The 12,702-nt window shown below is 51.4% G+C and overlaps 4 protein-coding genes across 4 annotated transcripts; all 4 read left to right on the top strand.

Moving 5' to 3' along the window:
- Positions 1–466: 466 nt before the first annotated feature.
- Positions 467–2,229, top strand: N7496_011334 (putative DNA repair protein (Rad57); the record flags this gene model as incomplete). The annotated part of the gene is made up of 2 exons (XM_056704247.1): positions 467–876; positions 948–2,229. The coding sequence occupies 2 exons, from the start codon at positions 467–469 to the stop codon at positions 2,227–2,229; spliced, it is 1,692 nt and encodes a 563-aa protein (XP_056550207.1).
- Positions 2,230–2,574: 345 nt separating this feature from the next.
- N7496_011333 (SDR family oxidoreductase/polysaccharide deacetylase family protein) lies at positions 2,575–4,475 on the top strand (the record flags this gene model as incomplete). Its single annotated transcript, XM_056704246.1, has 3 exons — positions 2,575–2,662; positions 2,726–3,967; positions 4,018–4,475. 3 exons carry the CDS (start codon positions 2,575–2,577, stop codon positions 4,473–4,475), a joined length of 1,788 nt encoding a protein of 595 aa, XP_056550206.1.
- Positions 4,476–5,375: 900 nt separating this feature from the next.
- N7496_011332 (amine oxidase) lies at positions 5,376–7,531 on the top strand (the record flags this gene model as incomplete). The annotated part of the gene is made up of 3 exons (XM_056704245.1): positions 5,376–5,426; positions 5,495–5,923; positions 5,978–7,531. The coding sequence occupies 3 exons, from the start codon at positions 5,376–5,378 to the stop codon at positions 7,529–7,531; spliced, it is 2,034 nt and encodes a 677-aa protein (XP_056550205.1).
- A 468-nt stretch (positions 7,532–7,999) lies between these two features.
- On the top strand, positions 8,000–12,548 carry N7496_011331 (putative TMEM1 family protein; the record flags this gene model as incomplete). Its single annotated transcript, XM_056704244.1, has 4 exons — positions 8,000–8,036; positions 8,102–10,653; positions 10,715–11,800; positions 11,901–12,548. The coding sequence occupies 4 exons, from the start codon at positions 8,000–8,002 to the stop codon at positions 12,546–12,548; spliced, it is 4,323 nt and encodes a 1,440-aa protein (XP_056550204.1).
- Positions 12,549–12,702: the final 154 nt, after the last annotated feature.

Below are 12,702 nucleotides of genomic sequence, written 5' to 3'. Positions count from 1 at the left end.
TGTGTGAGTGTATGAGGGTAAAGTCGGACGACCTGGTGATGCCTAAAATGCCCCGGGCTGGGTGTTGGAATTGTACATGATCATCTACGCTGTTGAGTCAAATTTGAATGAACATGCCATTTTCGTTATTTTATCAATTAAGTCAATTTGACTCGAAATGCCATAGGTATGGGACATATATATGACAGGAACTTCTTGCTCTAAAAATTCCCCAGCATAAGTGACAAACAAACAATTAGTACTACATATACAAATCAATCCAGGCAAGCACATAATTCTCAAAACCTACCAAGTATCTTCAGAGGAAAAACCCAGATCAAAGCGCCGTTGAATTGATGTTCGTGAGGTTGTTCATCGTTGATGTGGAGGATCGCTGTGATCGCTGTGATTGGCCCCACGCGGTAGAAGCTTGGATAATCGCGACGCGCCAGCAGCTCGCCAATTCTGTCCGTTGCCTCGCATTCTTATGGATCTTCTATCTGTTCTTCCAGACTTCGTGACGAAATCATATGCACATATTCTACCTCCACTCGAGCGAAGTAAGATCACCACCGTCGACCTCATCACCCTCGAGACCCTCGAGATCGCGAAACGCGCCCATGTGCCGCCCACAGATGTGCGGCGGCTCTCCGCCCAGATCATCGAGGCCCTGCACGCCGACCTTGGATTCGAGAAGAGCCAAGTAGAGATAGGAGCGTCCTCGGATGCCGAGCCCAGCTCAAGCATCAATCCTGACTCGGTTATCGTCACCCCCGGGCCGACTACGAAGCTCCAGCCGTCGCGATGGAATACGATCAACACGTTAGACCCCGCAATGGATGCACTGCTGGGTGGTGGGATACCAATGGGATATGTCACGGAAATAACGGGAGAGAGGTACGTGTCAAGGCATATAAAGCTTGAGATCAAAGGCATTGCTCTGACTCTCGGTTAATCTGTGCCTACAGTGGCAGCGGCAAAACCCAATTCCTCCTCAGCCTCCTTCTAGCGGCTCAGCTGGTTGAGCGAAATGGCCTACCGTCGCAGGCCGTATACATCTCTACCGAACACCCTCTCGCAACGAGTCGCCTCTCTCAAATGCTAGAATGCCACCCACAACTATCCAGTCTCCCCGCCGACAAGGCACCGTCCCTCGAGAACATTCTATCCATCAACGCGATGGATTTGGAGGCCCAAGACCACATCCTCAATTACCAGCTCCCCGTCGCTCTCGCAAACTACAACGTTAGCCTGGTGATCATTGACTCCGTCACATCGAATTACCGTGCTGAACTCTCCTCCAACAATATCCTCGCCATCTCTACCCGTTCCACCGAGCTTGCAAAGCTAGGGCAAATGCTGCGCAATCTTGCCGCAAAGGAAAACATTGCCATTGTCTTAGCAAATCAAGTCTCCGATCGATTCGAGCCCGCGGAGGGGATCGGTGCCGACCCAGCTCAACGATCAGGCTTTCCATCGATCCTGTCTCAGGGTGCTGTGGCGCGTGAAGCCGGGGCTGCATCACCGTTGCAGAGGACCAGATCAGACAACTCAGACCAACTGTCCCAGTATAGCCAAGCGCCTTCTTCATCTCAGGCTATTCCATCATCGCCCTATCATGCTCCAGACGATGAGAAATTTGACGGCTCATATATCATTGAAAACCCGGCTCGGAATAGTATCCTGAGCCTGGTACACCAGGAGCGGTTCTTCACCGGATGGGGCGACGGTTCGTACTTTGAGAAGAATCTCAAGACACCGGCTTTGGGATATTTCTGGTCGACACAGATTGCTTGTCGTATTGCATTGAAGAAGGAGGAGAGACGAACAGTGGCCGCGCCTTGGGATAGTAGTGATGCATACTATCCAGTGCCTACCCCGACAGAGAAGGAAGACTCTCAAGAGAACGGCGTGGCAGGAAAAACGAACCAGTACAAAACTGTGATTTCCTCGGCCCGCAACGCCCAAGCAGCGAAGCCTGAAATCGGGTCTGAGCTGTCCAAAGAAAAGGATCAGGCTCCAAGCTCCATTAAGAAGGAAGTGCCTTCGCAGAGGCCCATGGAGCCCCCTGCAATTGAATATAGCACACGACGCACTATGAAGCTCGTTTTTGCTCCTTGGACGGCTGGTAGAAAAGAGCCAGCCACGGACAAAAATCAAGAACTGGGACAGGTTGAAGACCGAGGAACTATGGAGGTGGAATTTGAGTTATGGAAAGGAGGACTACGGAGCATACGCCCTGATAATTGAGATACGCCCTGATAATTGAGATGTATGGATGTCATTAGATCTTGCAGGTGATCTTTAGAACGGCCGCCTCTAAGCCAGAATGGCCCATGATAATTTTTTTTCTTCTCGTCTACACCCCAATTAAAACAGAAGCACCGAAGAAGCTAGCTTAAGCCCCTTTTAACCCAATCTCTTCAATTATCCGGAGCCAATGGTGGATGATGTTTATTTTTCTTGGTCGACCGAGACGATCCACCCGACCACCATATAAAGCGGACATACCCCGCCCCGCGCCTTTCGGAGAGCAGTTGCCAGAACTCGCACCCGATAACGTCCCCCCTGGGCAGCTGGCCAATTCAGTCCACAATGAGTTTCCTCCGGATTGAGGGATACCATGTCTTCATCACCGGAGCTGCCGGTGGCATTGGCCAGGAAGCAGTTAAAGAATTCCTTGGTAAGCGGCTCTCTTATCCTACAGGTATAGCCACACGAACCCATGCTGATAAGCTGTCTCTAGGCCAAGGGTGCAAGGTTACAGGGCACGACCTTCGCCAGGTTCCTGTACCGAATTCTGCAAACAGCTCCAACTTCTACTCTGTGACTGGAGACATTTCATCTGAGGAATCAGTCGCATCCTGCATCAAATCTGCCGTGGAGCATTTCGGACCCATCAATATCTTGATTGCCAATGCGGGAATCACAGACGAATCTTCCGATTACAACATTTGGGAAATTCCGTTGGAGATTTGGGAAAAGACATATAACACCAATATCCGGGGCACTTTCCTAACCATCAAGCACTTCCTGCAAAGCGCGAAAGAGGTCCAGACCGCGGCCGGCAACGCCGAGCTGGAAAATCTGGCTATCGTCGTCACTGGATCCGAGACTGGCAAGTTTGGCCAAGCCGGACATACCGAGTATGCCTCCGGTAAGGCTGGTCTGCAATACGGTCTTGTTCGCGGAGTCAAGAATGAGATTGTCAAGATCAACTCGAAAGCGCGTATTAATGCTGTGGCCCCTGGATGGGTTGATACCCCTCTTATTGCCGGAAGACTGGATGACCCCAAGGAGATGTGGAATGAGGCTCAGGCTACGGTTCCACTCAAAAAGATCGCACAACCCCAAGATGTCGCACGTACTATGGCTTTCCTCGCTAGTCATCGAGCCGCTGGCCACATCACTGGGCAATGTCTTTCCGTCGATGGAGGCATGGAAGGGCGTGTTATTTGGAGGGCAGACGAAGTACTGGGCAAAGACAACACTGTTGTGCAAGCAGGTACTACGACAGCGAATATCCCTCAACATATTATGACCAAAAAGCGCCGCATTCAAATTCTTCTCTCAGTCGATTTTGACGCGGTCTCGGGCTTCCTCGGAACCGGAGCTTCAAAAGATAACAGCTTGTCCGATTACAGCAGCGGATACTTTGCAGCCCAGGTTGGAGTACCGCGCCTGTTGCGACTTTTCAAGAAGCATGGAATTTCTTCATCGGTCACTTGGTTTGTGCCGGGTCATTCGATGGAGTCTTTCCCCAATGAGACCAAGATGATCGTGGATTCTGGCGCTGAGGTCGGATGCCATGGATACGCCCACGAAGGTGCTGCACAGATGACCGAGGCACAGGAAAGGGATGTCATTATCAAGTGTGTCGAGCTTTGCACTGAATTGACCGGACAGAAGCCTCGTGGATGGAGAGCACCACTCTATTTGCTCAGAGAGCATACTGTGAAGGTGTTGGAAGAGTTTGGGTTCTTATACGGTATGGATCAAAATGCTGAACACCCACGCCTGATGCTAATTTCGACGCAGACACCTCCCTTACCCACCACGACTCGGCATTGTATTTCCTCCCTGAGCTTCCTCCTATCGAGCCTATTGACTTTTCTCCTTCGCAATCGGCCACCACATGGATGAAGCCTCTTGCCAAGGCCGGCCCCAGGACAGAAAAGACACTCGTGGAGATCCCATGCAACTGGTACATGGAGGACATGACGCCAATGCAATTCATTCCTGCAGCCAGCAACTCGCATGGATTTGTCAGCCCAACGGCCATCGAAGAGAACTGGAAATCTCGATTTGAGTTCCTTTACAACGAGACCGACGACTTTGTCTTCCCTCTAATCTTGCATCCCGATACGAGCGGTATGGCCCATGTTATTGGTATGATCGACCGAATGGTCACATGGTTGAAGCAGAAGGGAGACGAGGTGGAATTCGTTACTTTTGAGAACTGTGCGAAGGAGTGGAAAGCCAAGCAAGATAAATAATTTGTTGGCTTAAAAGACATCATAGTTTATAGCAGCTGCAATCTATAGAATTTTTGGATCAATTCACACAAAATGATAACTCGCCGAAGCTTTCTTTGGCCACGTGATTCAATAGTCAAGTGAATCAAGTACACAATGTGCCACGATAACACACATTGGAATTATCCAATACCTTGATTTATCCTTATCAGTACTTCTCTTCTAGTTAAATAAGTATACAGCGATGGAAGTGGGGAACAAAACATCCCCTGGAACACGCCTTACCTTTGGAGTTGAAGTTAACCGCCCACTAAACCAAGATCGTTCATGCCCGGCTATTCCTAACCTTAGCGGATTCCCCTCTCCACGTGGTAAGCCAAGATCGAGCCGTGCACCGGCTATTCTTATACCTTAGCGAATATCCCGCATTCGTCGGTTTACATCAGTGATTCAGGAAGGTGGAGGCAGTAGTATCCGGTTAATCCTAACCTTTGCGGATTTCCCCTGTCTACGTTCTGAATTGATGCCAAGTTATGCCCCGGCTACTCTTATACTTTAGCGAATATCGCGCATTTTCTCGATTTAGATCTGTTATCGCCGGGGGTCTTGATTGTTCATACTCGATTATTCATAATATTTCAACATTCAAGTTCTGTGATCTCGTATAGCTGGGGAAAGTACTATAAGTGCCTAGCTGCCTGTCGGACAATTGTCCGTTAACTCGCGCCTTCAGCCAGTCGAGAGCCAACTACCATATCTTATCATCACAGACGTATATGTCGACTTCCCCGCATTGATTCGAACTCATTTTCATCCTCTCTACTCTGCAAATTTGCCGCGTACAAAGAAAGCCAATAATTAGCTTGTGAATTGCTTCTCAATACTCGAACTACTGTTACTCTGGAACGTGTCTTTCTCAAGATGGCACCTCCGCATCCATTCGATCCCCTTACTTCCGGGGAGATCGCCAAGGTAAGGAAGGCACTTGCGATTATACAGCACCAGAATTCAAATAGCTGACTGTTGTTCAACAATTATAGGCCGCAACAATTGTGCGCAAGGAGCTCCACGGGAAAGACCCCAATTTTCGTGTGATCACTCTCCAGGAGCCGCCCAAACAGGAGATGGTCTCCTTTCTTGAGGGAGAACTCCGCGGACAAAGTCGTTCACGACCAGTTCGAGCTGCACGTGTTCAAGTCACTATTCGAGGCAATTCAAAACCTAATGAGATGGTAGAGCTCACTGTTGATTTGACTTCCGGATCTATCATTAAGAAAGAACATCTCGTGGGAAAGCACCCTTATATCGACTCCGCTTATATGCAAGCCGCCGAGAAAGCATGCAGAGCAGACCCGAGAATTGAAGCAGAGATTCAAAAGCTTAAACTGCCGGATGGTGCTCAAGTTGTGGTCGAACCATGGGCATATGCGACTGATGGGATGAATGATGTATCTGAACGTACTACAATGGTAAGGCTTGCTATCTCCAGGAATTTAGGTCAAGCTGCTCATAACGCAACCTAGTGCTGGTTCTATCTGCGTCTTCTTGACCACCCAGATGCAAACTACTACGCATACCCGCTCGATCTATGTGCCGAGGTTTCCGAACAACTGAAAGTCACCAAGATCTATCATCTACCCTCAGCTGAAGATGAGCGTATCCGTGAAGATGCACGGCCATATGACCACAGCAAGGCCCACTCGCCCGAGCTCAGCGAGTATCATCCTGATTTGCGGCCTCCACCGCGGACTACGACGAAGCCTTATCAAGTGGTTCAGCCGGAAGGCCCTTCGTTCAAAGTGAATGGCAACCTTCTTAGCTGGGAGAAGTGGACCATGCGCGTGGGGTTCAATTATCGCGAAGGCCTCACCTTACATGACATCAGGTACGATGGTCGGAGCCTCTTCTACCGGCTGTCGCTGTCGGAGATGTTCGTTCCTTATGGAGATCCCAGAACGCCGTATCCTCGCAAAGGAGCTTTCGATCTTGGGAATGATGGTGCTGGCATCAACGCTAATAACCTACGCCTCGGCTGTGACTGCCTAGGTACGATCAAATACTTCGATGGCTGGCATAACACTGCCTCGGGCGAACCTCTCAAGCTCCCTAATGTCGTGTGCTGTCACGAACAGGATGATGGGATCCTTTGGAAGCATACCAATCACCGCACGCAGAATGCGGTCGTGACTCGCTCGCGCATCCTGGTGCTGCAGACTATCATCACCGTTAGCAACTACGAGTATATCTTCGCCTTCCACTTTGGCCAGGATGCGTCCATCCACTATGAAGTGCGTGCAACCGGAATCCTGTCAACCTGTCCCATCAACAACGGTGACCAAGTAGGCTATGGCACGGTCGTTGCACCAGGTGTACTCGCTCCTTACCACCAGCACCTCTTCTCTCTCCGAATCGACCCAGCAATCGACGGGTACACCAACTCACTCCAGGTCGAGGAATCCCACGCTATGCCCATCAACGATCCAAAGGTGCACAACCCCCTCGGCGTGGGATATACGACAAAGTCCGAGATCATCACCAAAGAAGGTGGACACGACCTTGACTTTGCCAGCGGTCGCACTTTCAAAATTATCAACGAGAAACAAATCAACCCGATCACCGGTACCCCCGTGGGATTCAAGCTGCTCCCATGCTATAGCCAGATGCTTCTAGCGCATCCACAATCCTACCACGCACGACGCTCCGAATTCGGCAGCCACGCAGTCTGGGTGACTCGGTATCAAGACGATGAGCTATTCCCATCAGGCCGGCACACGATGCAGTCTCTTGGTGGGGAGGGTATTAGCTCCGTGATTGCGCAGCGCAAAGACGATCCAGTCGCGTCGAATGTGCGTAATGAAGATATCGTGATCTGGCACACATTTGGGTCAACTCATAATCCACGCATTGAAGACTGGCCGGTTATGCCTTCGGAGAAGATGGTGGTAGGCTTGAAACCGGTCAATTTCTTCACGGGAAATCCGGGTCTGGATGTTGCAGTCTCGACGCAGGAGAAGAATAAGAGTGTTTTGGTTGACGATGGGGCTGGATGCAAGACAGGTGTTTGTCCTCGCTTGTAAAGAAGGACATTGTTGTACGTCAAGTGTATGGGCATTTGCACCGTTGTAGATAGCTCACTCTACCTAGTGTTTTTTTTCCTACGGAGATGTATAAGATTTAGGGTTCAGGGTCACTTTGGCCACTCGCTCTAAGGATGAGATCATGGCAATCTAGAAGTAACGTGACCTCCATTCAAATATCAATAAAGAATCTTGCTTCTCTTCAGGAAAACTCAAAATTGAGTCGCTATCCCATCGGACACGGTAGCCAGGGCTGGTATTGAGCTGATGCTGCCTCTCCTTTCCATCGGCGGACGGAGCGCCAAGCCTGGGATCCACCTCCGAGCTGGCCTCGTTTCCCAAACATCTCCCTCCCCCGCAAACACTTTGCTGCCAAACTACCCCCTGAAGAGGTCCGCAGCAGCTCGTGGTGCTCGAACCGGCATGTTCTGATTGCCATTGGCCCCCGAACCTGCACCCGGGAAAATCATGGACCCTTCAAAAGCGGCCTCGAGCAATGTGACCGGTACGAGTCCCCAAGAGTCCGGAATGTTTGCCCGCAACTCGTACTGACCAGCAGCTACGAACCAGTTGAATACACGGACCCATCTGGGTTGTTTCCTCTGGTCCAGCCCGTCATCGAGTCCAAGCTTCCCTTAAAGAACCTGCACTGGAAGTCGCCTACTCGTCCCGTTCGATCGATCGAGTCCCTCCGCATTGGCTTCTCACCCGCGCAGACCGATCCCACCGAGCGGAAGTCCTCTAGCGATGGCACTGGCACTGTGCCGCACCGGCGACACCAAATTCCTGGTCTGCGCCAAACACCGTACTTGAAAATCTACCTCCTCCGCTGCGACGACAACGATACATACAAGGCAACCGCACGGAAGACCCTCAGAGAATGGATCAAGGCTCAGGGATCATCAAGCACCTCGCAACCGACGGGTAGCAGCCAGGAGAAGCATGATGCGTTTGAGTGGCTTATTCTGCATGTGGTTCAGGATGGCGAAGGCGCAGAGAAGACCCCCGCGTCTACATCGAAATGGGGTCGCAGCACCACCACGGTTTTGGAGAAGGTCAAGGCTGACTTCAACGGGACATCCAAGACGGCTATTGATCGTGTGGCGCAACTACGGATTCCGAAGGAGGGTGCGACAGCCAAGTCTCCTGAGCTAGCCGACCAGCTGGAAGATCTGATTGACAAGGTCAAGAACAGCATTCTAGCCTCGTTTGACCTGCGCGTGGCTCAGTATGAGGAAGATATCAAGGAAAAAGACTCGCAGCGAAGTCTCCCCGGTTGGAACTTTTGTACGTTCTTTATTCTCAAGGAGGGTCTTGCACGAGGTTTCGAAAATGTCGGTCTTTTTGAAGATGCACTCCTTGGCTATGACGAGCTATCCTTTGGTCTTGATGCAGCAATTCGAGATCAATTACATGGAAACAGCGAGCAGCATGGTACAACGCTTCTAAACTCCAGCAAAAATTGGGTGGAAGCTGCAAGGAAGGTACTGGACTCAGGGTCATCAACCAAAGATAGCGATGATGAGGGCCAAAGCCCAAGTCTAGAGATCCGGCCTGAGGATTTCCCACTTAGTTCGACCAAGTTTCCGTACCGAGAAATGATCCTGGCTAGCGATATCTCCATTTTCGATTTCCGCACCTATGTCTTCTCCCGACAACTCACTCTCCTTCTGCGGGCGGCCAGAGCTCCATCGGTCGTTGCGAATGAGCCAGCGAAACGTGACAGAAAACCGGAAGATTTGATCTTGCTCTCGGAAATATGTGCAAGATCTTTAGAGTTTATCAGTCTTGCTGCTCGCAACCTTCGGTTCGGCCTTGAGTGTGGCCTGGAGGATGTGGAGAATGATGCTAAGGCAGAGGTCATCCATAATCTTGTGTCTTCCTGGGCATACTCGGCAGCTCTTCAAATACTTAACCAGACCTTTACTCCAAACTTGTCCCTCCCCGAGTCATCATTCCATGCTGCGGCGCAGGTCAGCGATGCTGGAAAGTCCACAGTGCCGGTGAATGAGAGCCGCTCAGAGATACCACGCCGGTCAAGCTCATTGATAGCTTCAACTGCGACTCGCCCCGCTCGTCCGATGACACAGGATCTTTCTGATACACCCGCTGGAATCATCCAGCGGCGTTCAACTATGGACCACCCCAAACCGGCACCGGGCTCGATGCAAAAGACTGGCTCCGAGCAACTGGCATCTGCGAGAGGAGAGCTGCTTCTCCTGGCTCGACGATCACTTGAAGAAATTGCTCGCCGACGGGGTTGGTCTGAGAAATGGGGCGACCTCGGTCTGTTGTTCGATGACAGCCACCGCGCTGGAGCAGGCGGTCTTACGGACGTCTCCCTAGACGATAACGATGCCTCAAACGAGGAGACTCCATCCAAGGTGGAACACACCTCTCTGGTTGGCATCGAGCTTGCCACGCTGAAGGCTGGGCTGCGGTCAAAAGAGGCGTTTTCGTCTCTCTATGAGGACCTTACTGACCATATCATCCGTCATTATATGGTGGCAAACCGAGCCAACTCTTCAGAGACGGCTCTTGCAGATATCGCTATCCTACGATACCGCCAGGGTGACTTTGAAGCTGCTGCTTCCTATTTCCACCAGATGGCTCCATTCTACGGTAGCAAGCTTTGGGTGGTCCTGGAAGGAAGCATGCTAGAATTATATGCCCGCTGTCTCAAGGAATTGAAGCGAAACGAGGATTTTGTTCGCGTGATGCTTCGACTCCTGGCCAAATTTGCCGCATACGCGCAGGCAAAGCTATCGGTCAGGGAGAGAGCATTGTCTACTCCCCCGTCCATCTTGCAATTGGAGCAGTTGGCGGGATATGTTACCGATCTGTTCAGCGGAGCATCGGCCATGCAAAAGGATGTCACGGCATCATTGGTTGAATTCTTTGCGGACCTCCGCGTTGACCCAGCTATCCAGCTCTATGAGGATAAAGATGGATTCCAAATCAAGCTATCTCTTCGATTCCTCTTGGGCCCTAAGATCAACATTGACTCTATCAAGGTGCGATTGGTCAGCGATACCAACTCCCAAAATGCGGAGCATTGGATTGAAGCCTCGACCAATTTCGTGGTCAAGTCGTCGATGACTACGATTCTCATTGACTCTTCGGTAAGTGGTATTTCTTTGTATGCGCGGCTAAATTCCTCTCTTACTGACGGTGATCATCAAGACTACACTGCATGGCAAATATTTCGTTGATCGCCTCGAGATGAAGTCTGGCAACATCATCTTTTCATTCAACAGTGGAAATCATTCGACTCTGCCAATTGGCTTCCGCGAATCGGACGAGGACGAGGAGACTGATCGTCGACCATACATCTACTGTTACCCCCCTTTGGAGGGATTGCAGGCAAAGGTAGTCTCACCGCATCTGATCAACCTGGAAGCCATGCGCACGCTGGAGCTGGAGCTCAACAGCGGACGAAACGATATCAAGACCGGCACTATTCGTGTGCGGCCAGCAACAGCAGGGCTCCGACTTCGAATTTCCGAAGTAGAGATTGTGGAGGGTGAGATCGATGTTACCCCCAATGTTGACGCTGGTACCATCGAATTCGCTCAGCTCCCACCGCAAAGGTTCGTGCGACTACGTATCCCTTACACGGTGGAAGAAACCTTTACAACTCTGTCCGCACGAGCCGAAGTCAGTTACGAGACTGATCGGGGTAAATTTGCCTTTTCAACTGCACACAGTATTGTTGCTACGTTACCCATTTCAGTCAACGTGCAGGATATTTTCAAGGATGAGTTGCTGTTCTCACGTTTCACGATCAGCCCCGCAATGCTGATCCCGCTGCGCATCACGAATTGCAGCCTGCCAAGCTCCGATTCATATGACGTTCAAACCAGTATCACTGGACCCGTGGCTATGGACGTCTTCCCCAAGCAGCCAGCATCTCTACTTTACAAGATCCGTCCGTCCGGGCTGAACAGTGCTACCACTGGCCCAGAGGCACCTCGCAGTCTTCGCTTGCGTGTTGACTTTACCTGCGTGAATGATGAGTGCCTTGACGCGGTTGAGAAAATCTTCCTTTCCGCTGTCCAGTCTAGTTCATTCAGCCAGTATGCAACTCTCCTTACGTCGCATATAGTTAACAGCTTCCGCGCTCAATTATCGACCTCGGACATGGAGGTCATTGGTCTTGTACGAGAGGTCGAGATGCTCCCATACCAGAGTGTCCGCTGGGAAGAAATGTTGGGCGCGCTAAAGGAACGCACGGAAGACGTGCGACAGTGGCTCACGTCATGGCACGAGGTGAGCGGCTCCCCTTTACTACATCACATTACTACTTGACCACAAGTCACGAGTACCCTCCTCTCTATTTAAGATGTGCTGACCAGGTTTTTACGATTAGAGCAACCCAATCATTCGTCTGCCCGAGCGGGCCTCCATCCCCATCCGTACTATCATTATCCCAGTCGATATCCCCGAAATCCAAGTGGTACACACGGCCGAGCTGCAGCTCCAGCCTGCAAGCGCCGATGCAGACCCCTCATCTTCTCACGCGGCCGTGGGCCAGATGATTGCCGCGGAGTTATGCATCCGCCACACGCGACGATGGTGTTCCCCAACAAACCAAGGATACGCAGACCAGCCACTCGAGTGCTCGTACGAGTTACACGCCAACCCAGAGCTATGGCTCCTGGGCGGCCGACGACGCGGCAACTTCCTAGCCCGCGATGGCGAGACCATCCGCTTCACGGTGTTGCTTCTGCCCCAGAAGCCCGGCCATCTACTCCTCCCGGGTCTGGAGGTTCGCACCTTTGCCCCAGTGCAGGCACAGCCTCCGATGTCTCCTCCGGCAATGGACGTCGCGGCTGGGGGTGCTGCTGCTCCCGTGCAGCGCCAGGCGATTGCCTGCGAGGTTGATTACCGGAACCATGGCGAAACCGTGCTCGTCCTGCCTGATCTGCGCAAGACTACGGTCAGTTTGAGTGCGTCGGGCAGTCCGGGTGGGTCGTCATGGCTGGTGGACTCTGAACGACGTGCGGAGGTTCATTAAGTAGCAGGGAGGTGATCTCGCTCTGTTGAATGACTGTGTGATTGCCCCTGTATAGAGTAAGGGATGGACAGCTGGTATTGGAGTGTGTATGTATATAGATCTACGAGTCATGAAACTTGTTTTTGTTTGGTTTCAACCTATTCTAGTAGAGTGC

Source organism: Penicillium cataractarum, assembly GCF_028827025.1.
Source record: "Penicillium cataractarum strain IBT 29864 chromosome Unknown utg000009l, whole genome shotgun sequence".
In the NCBI taxonomy this organism is placed as follows: domain Eukaryota; kingdom Fungi; phylum Ascomycota; class Eurotiomycetes; order Eurotiales; family Aspergillaceae; genus Penicillium; species Penicillium cataractarum.
Note: the sequence above shows the minus strand (reverse complement) of the source record. Positions and strands in the feature narration are given on the sequence as shown.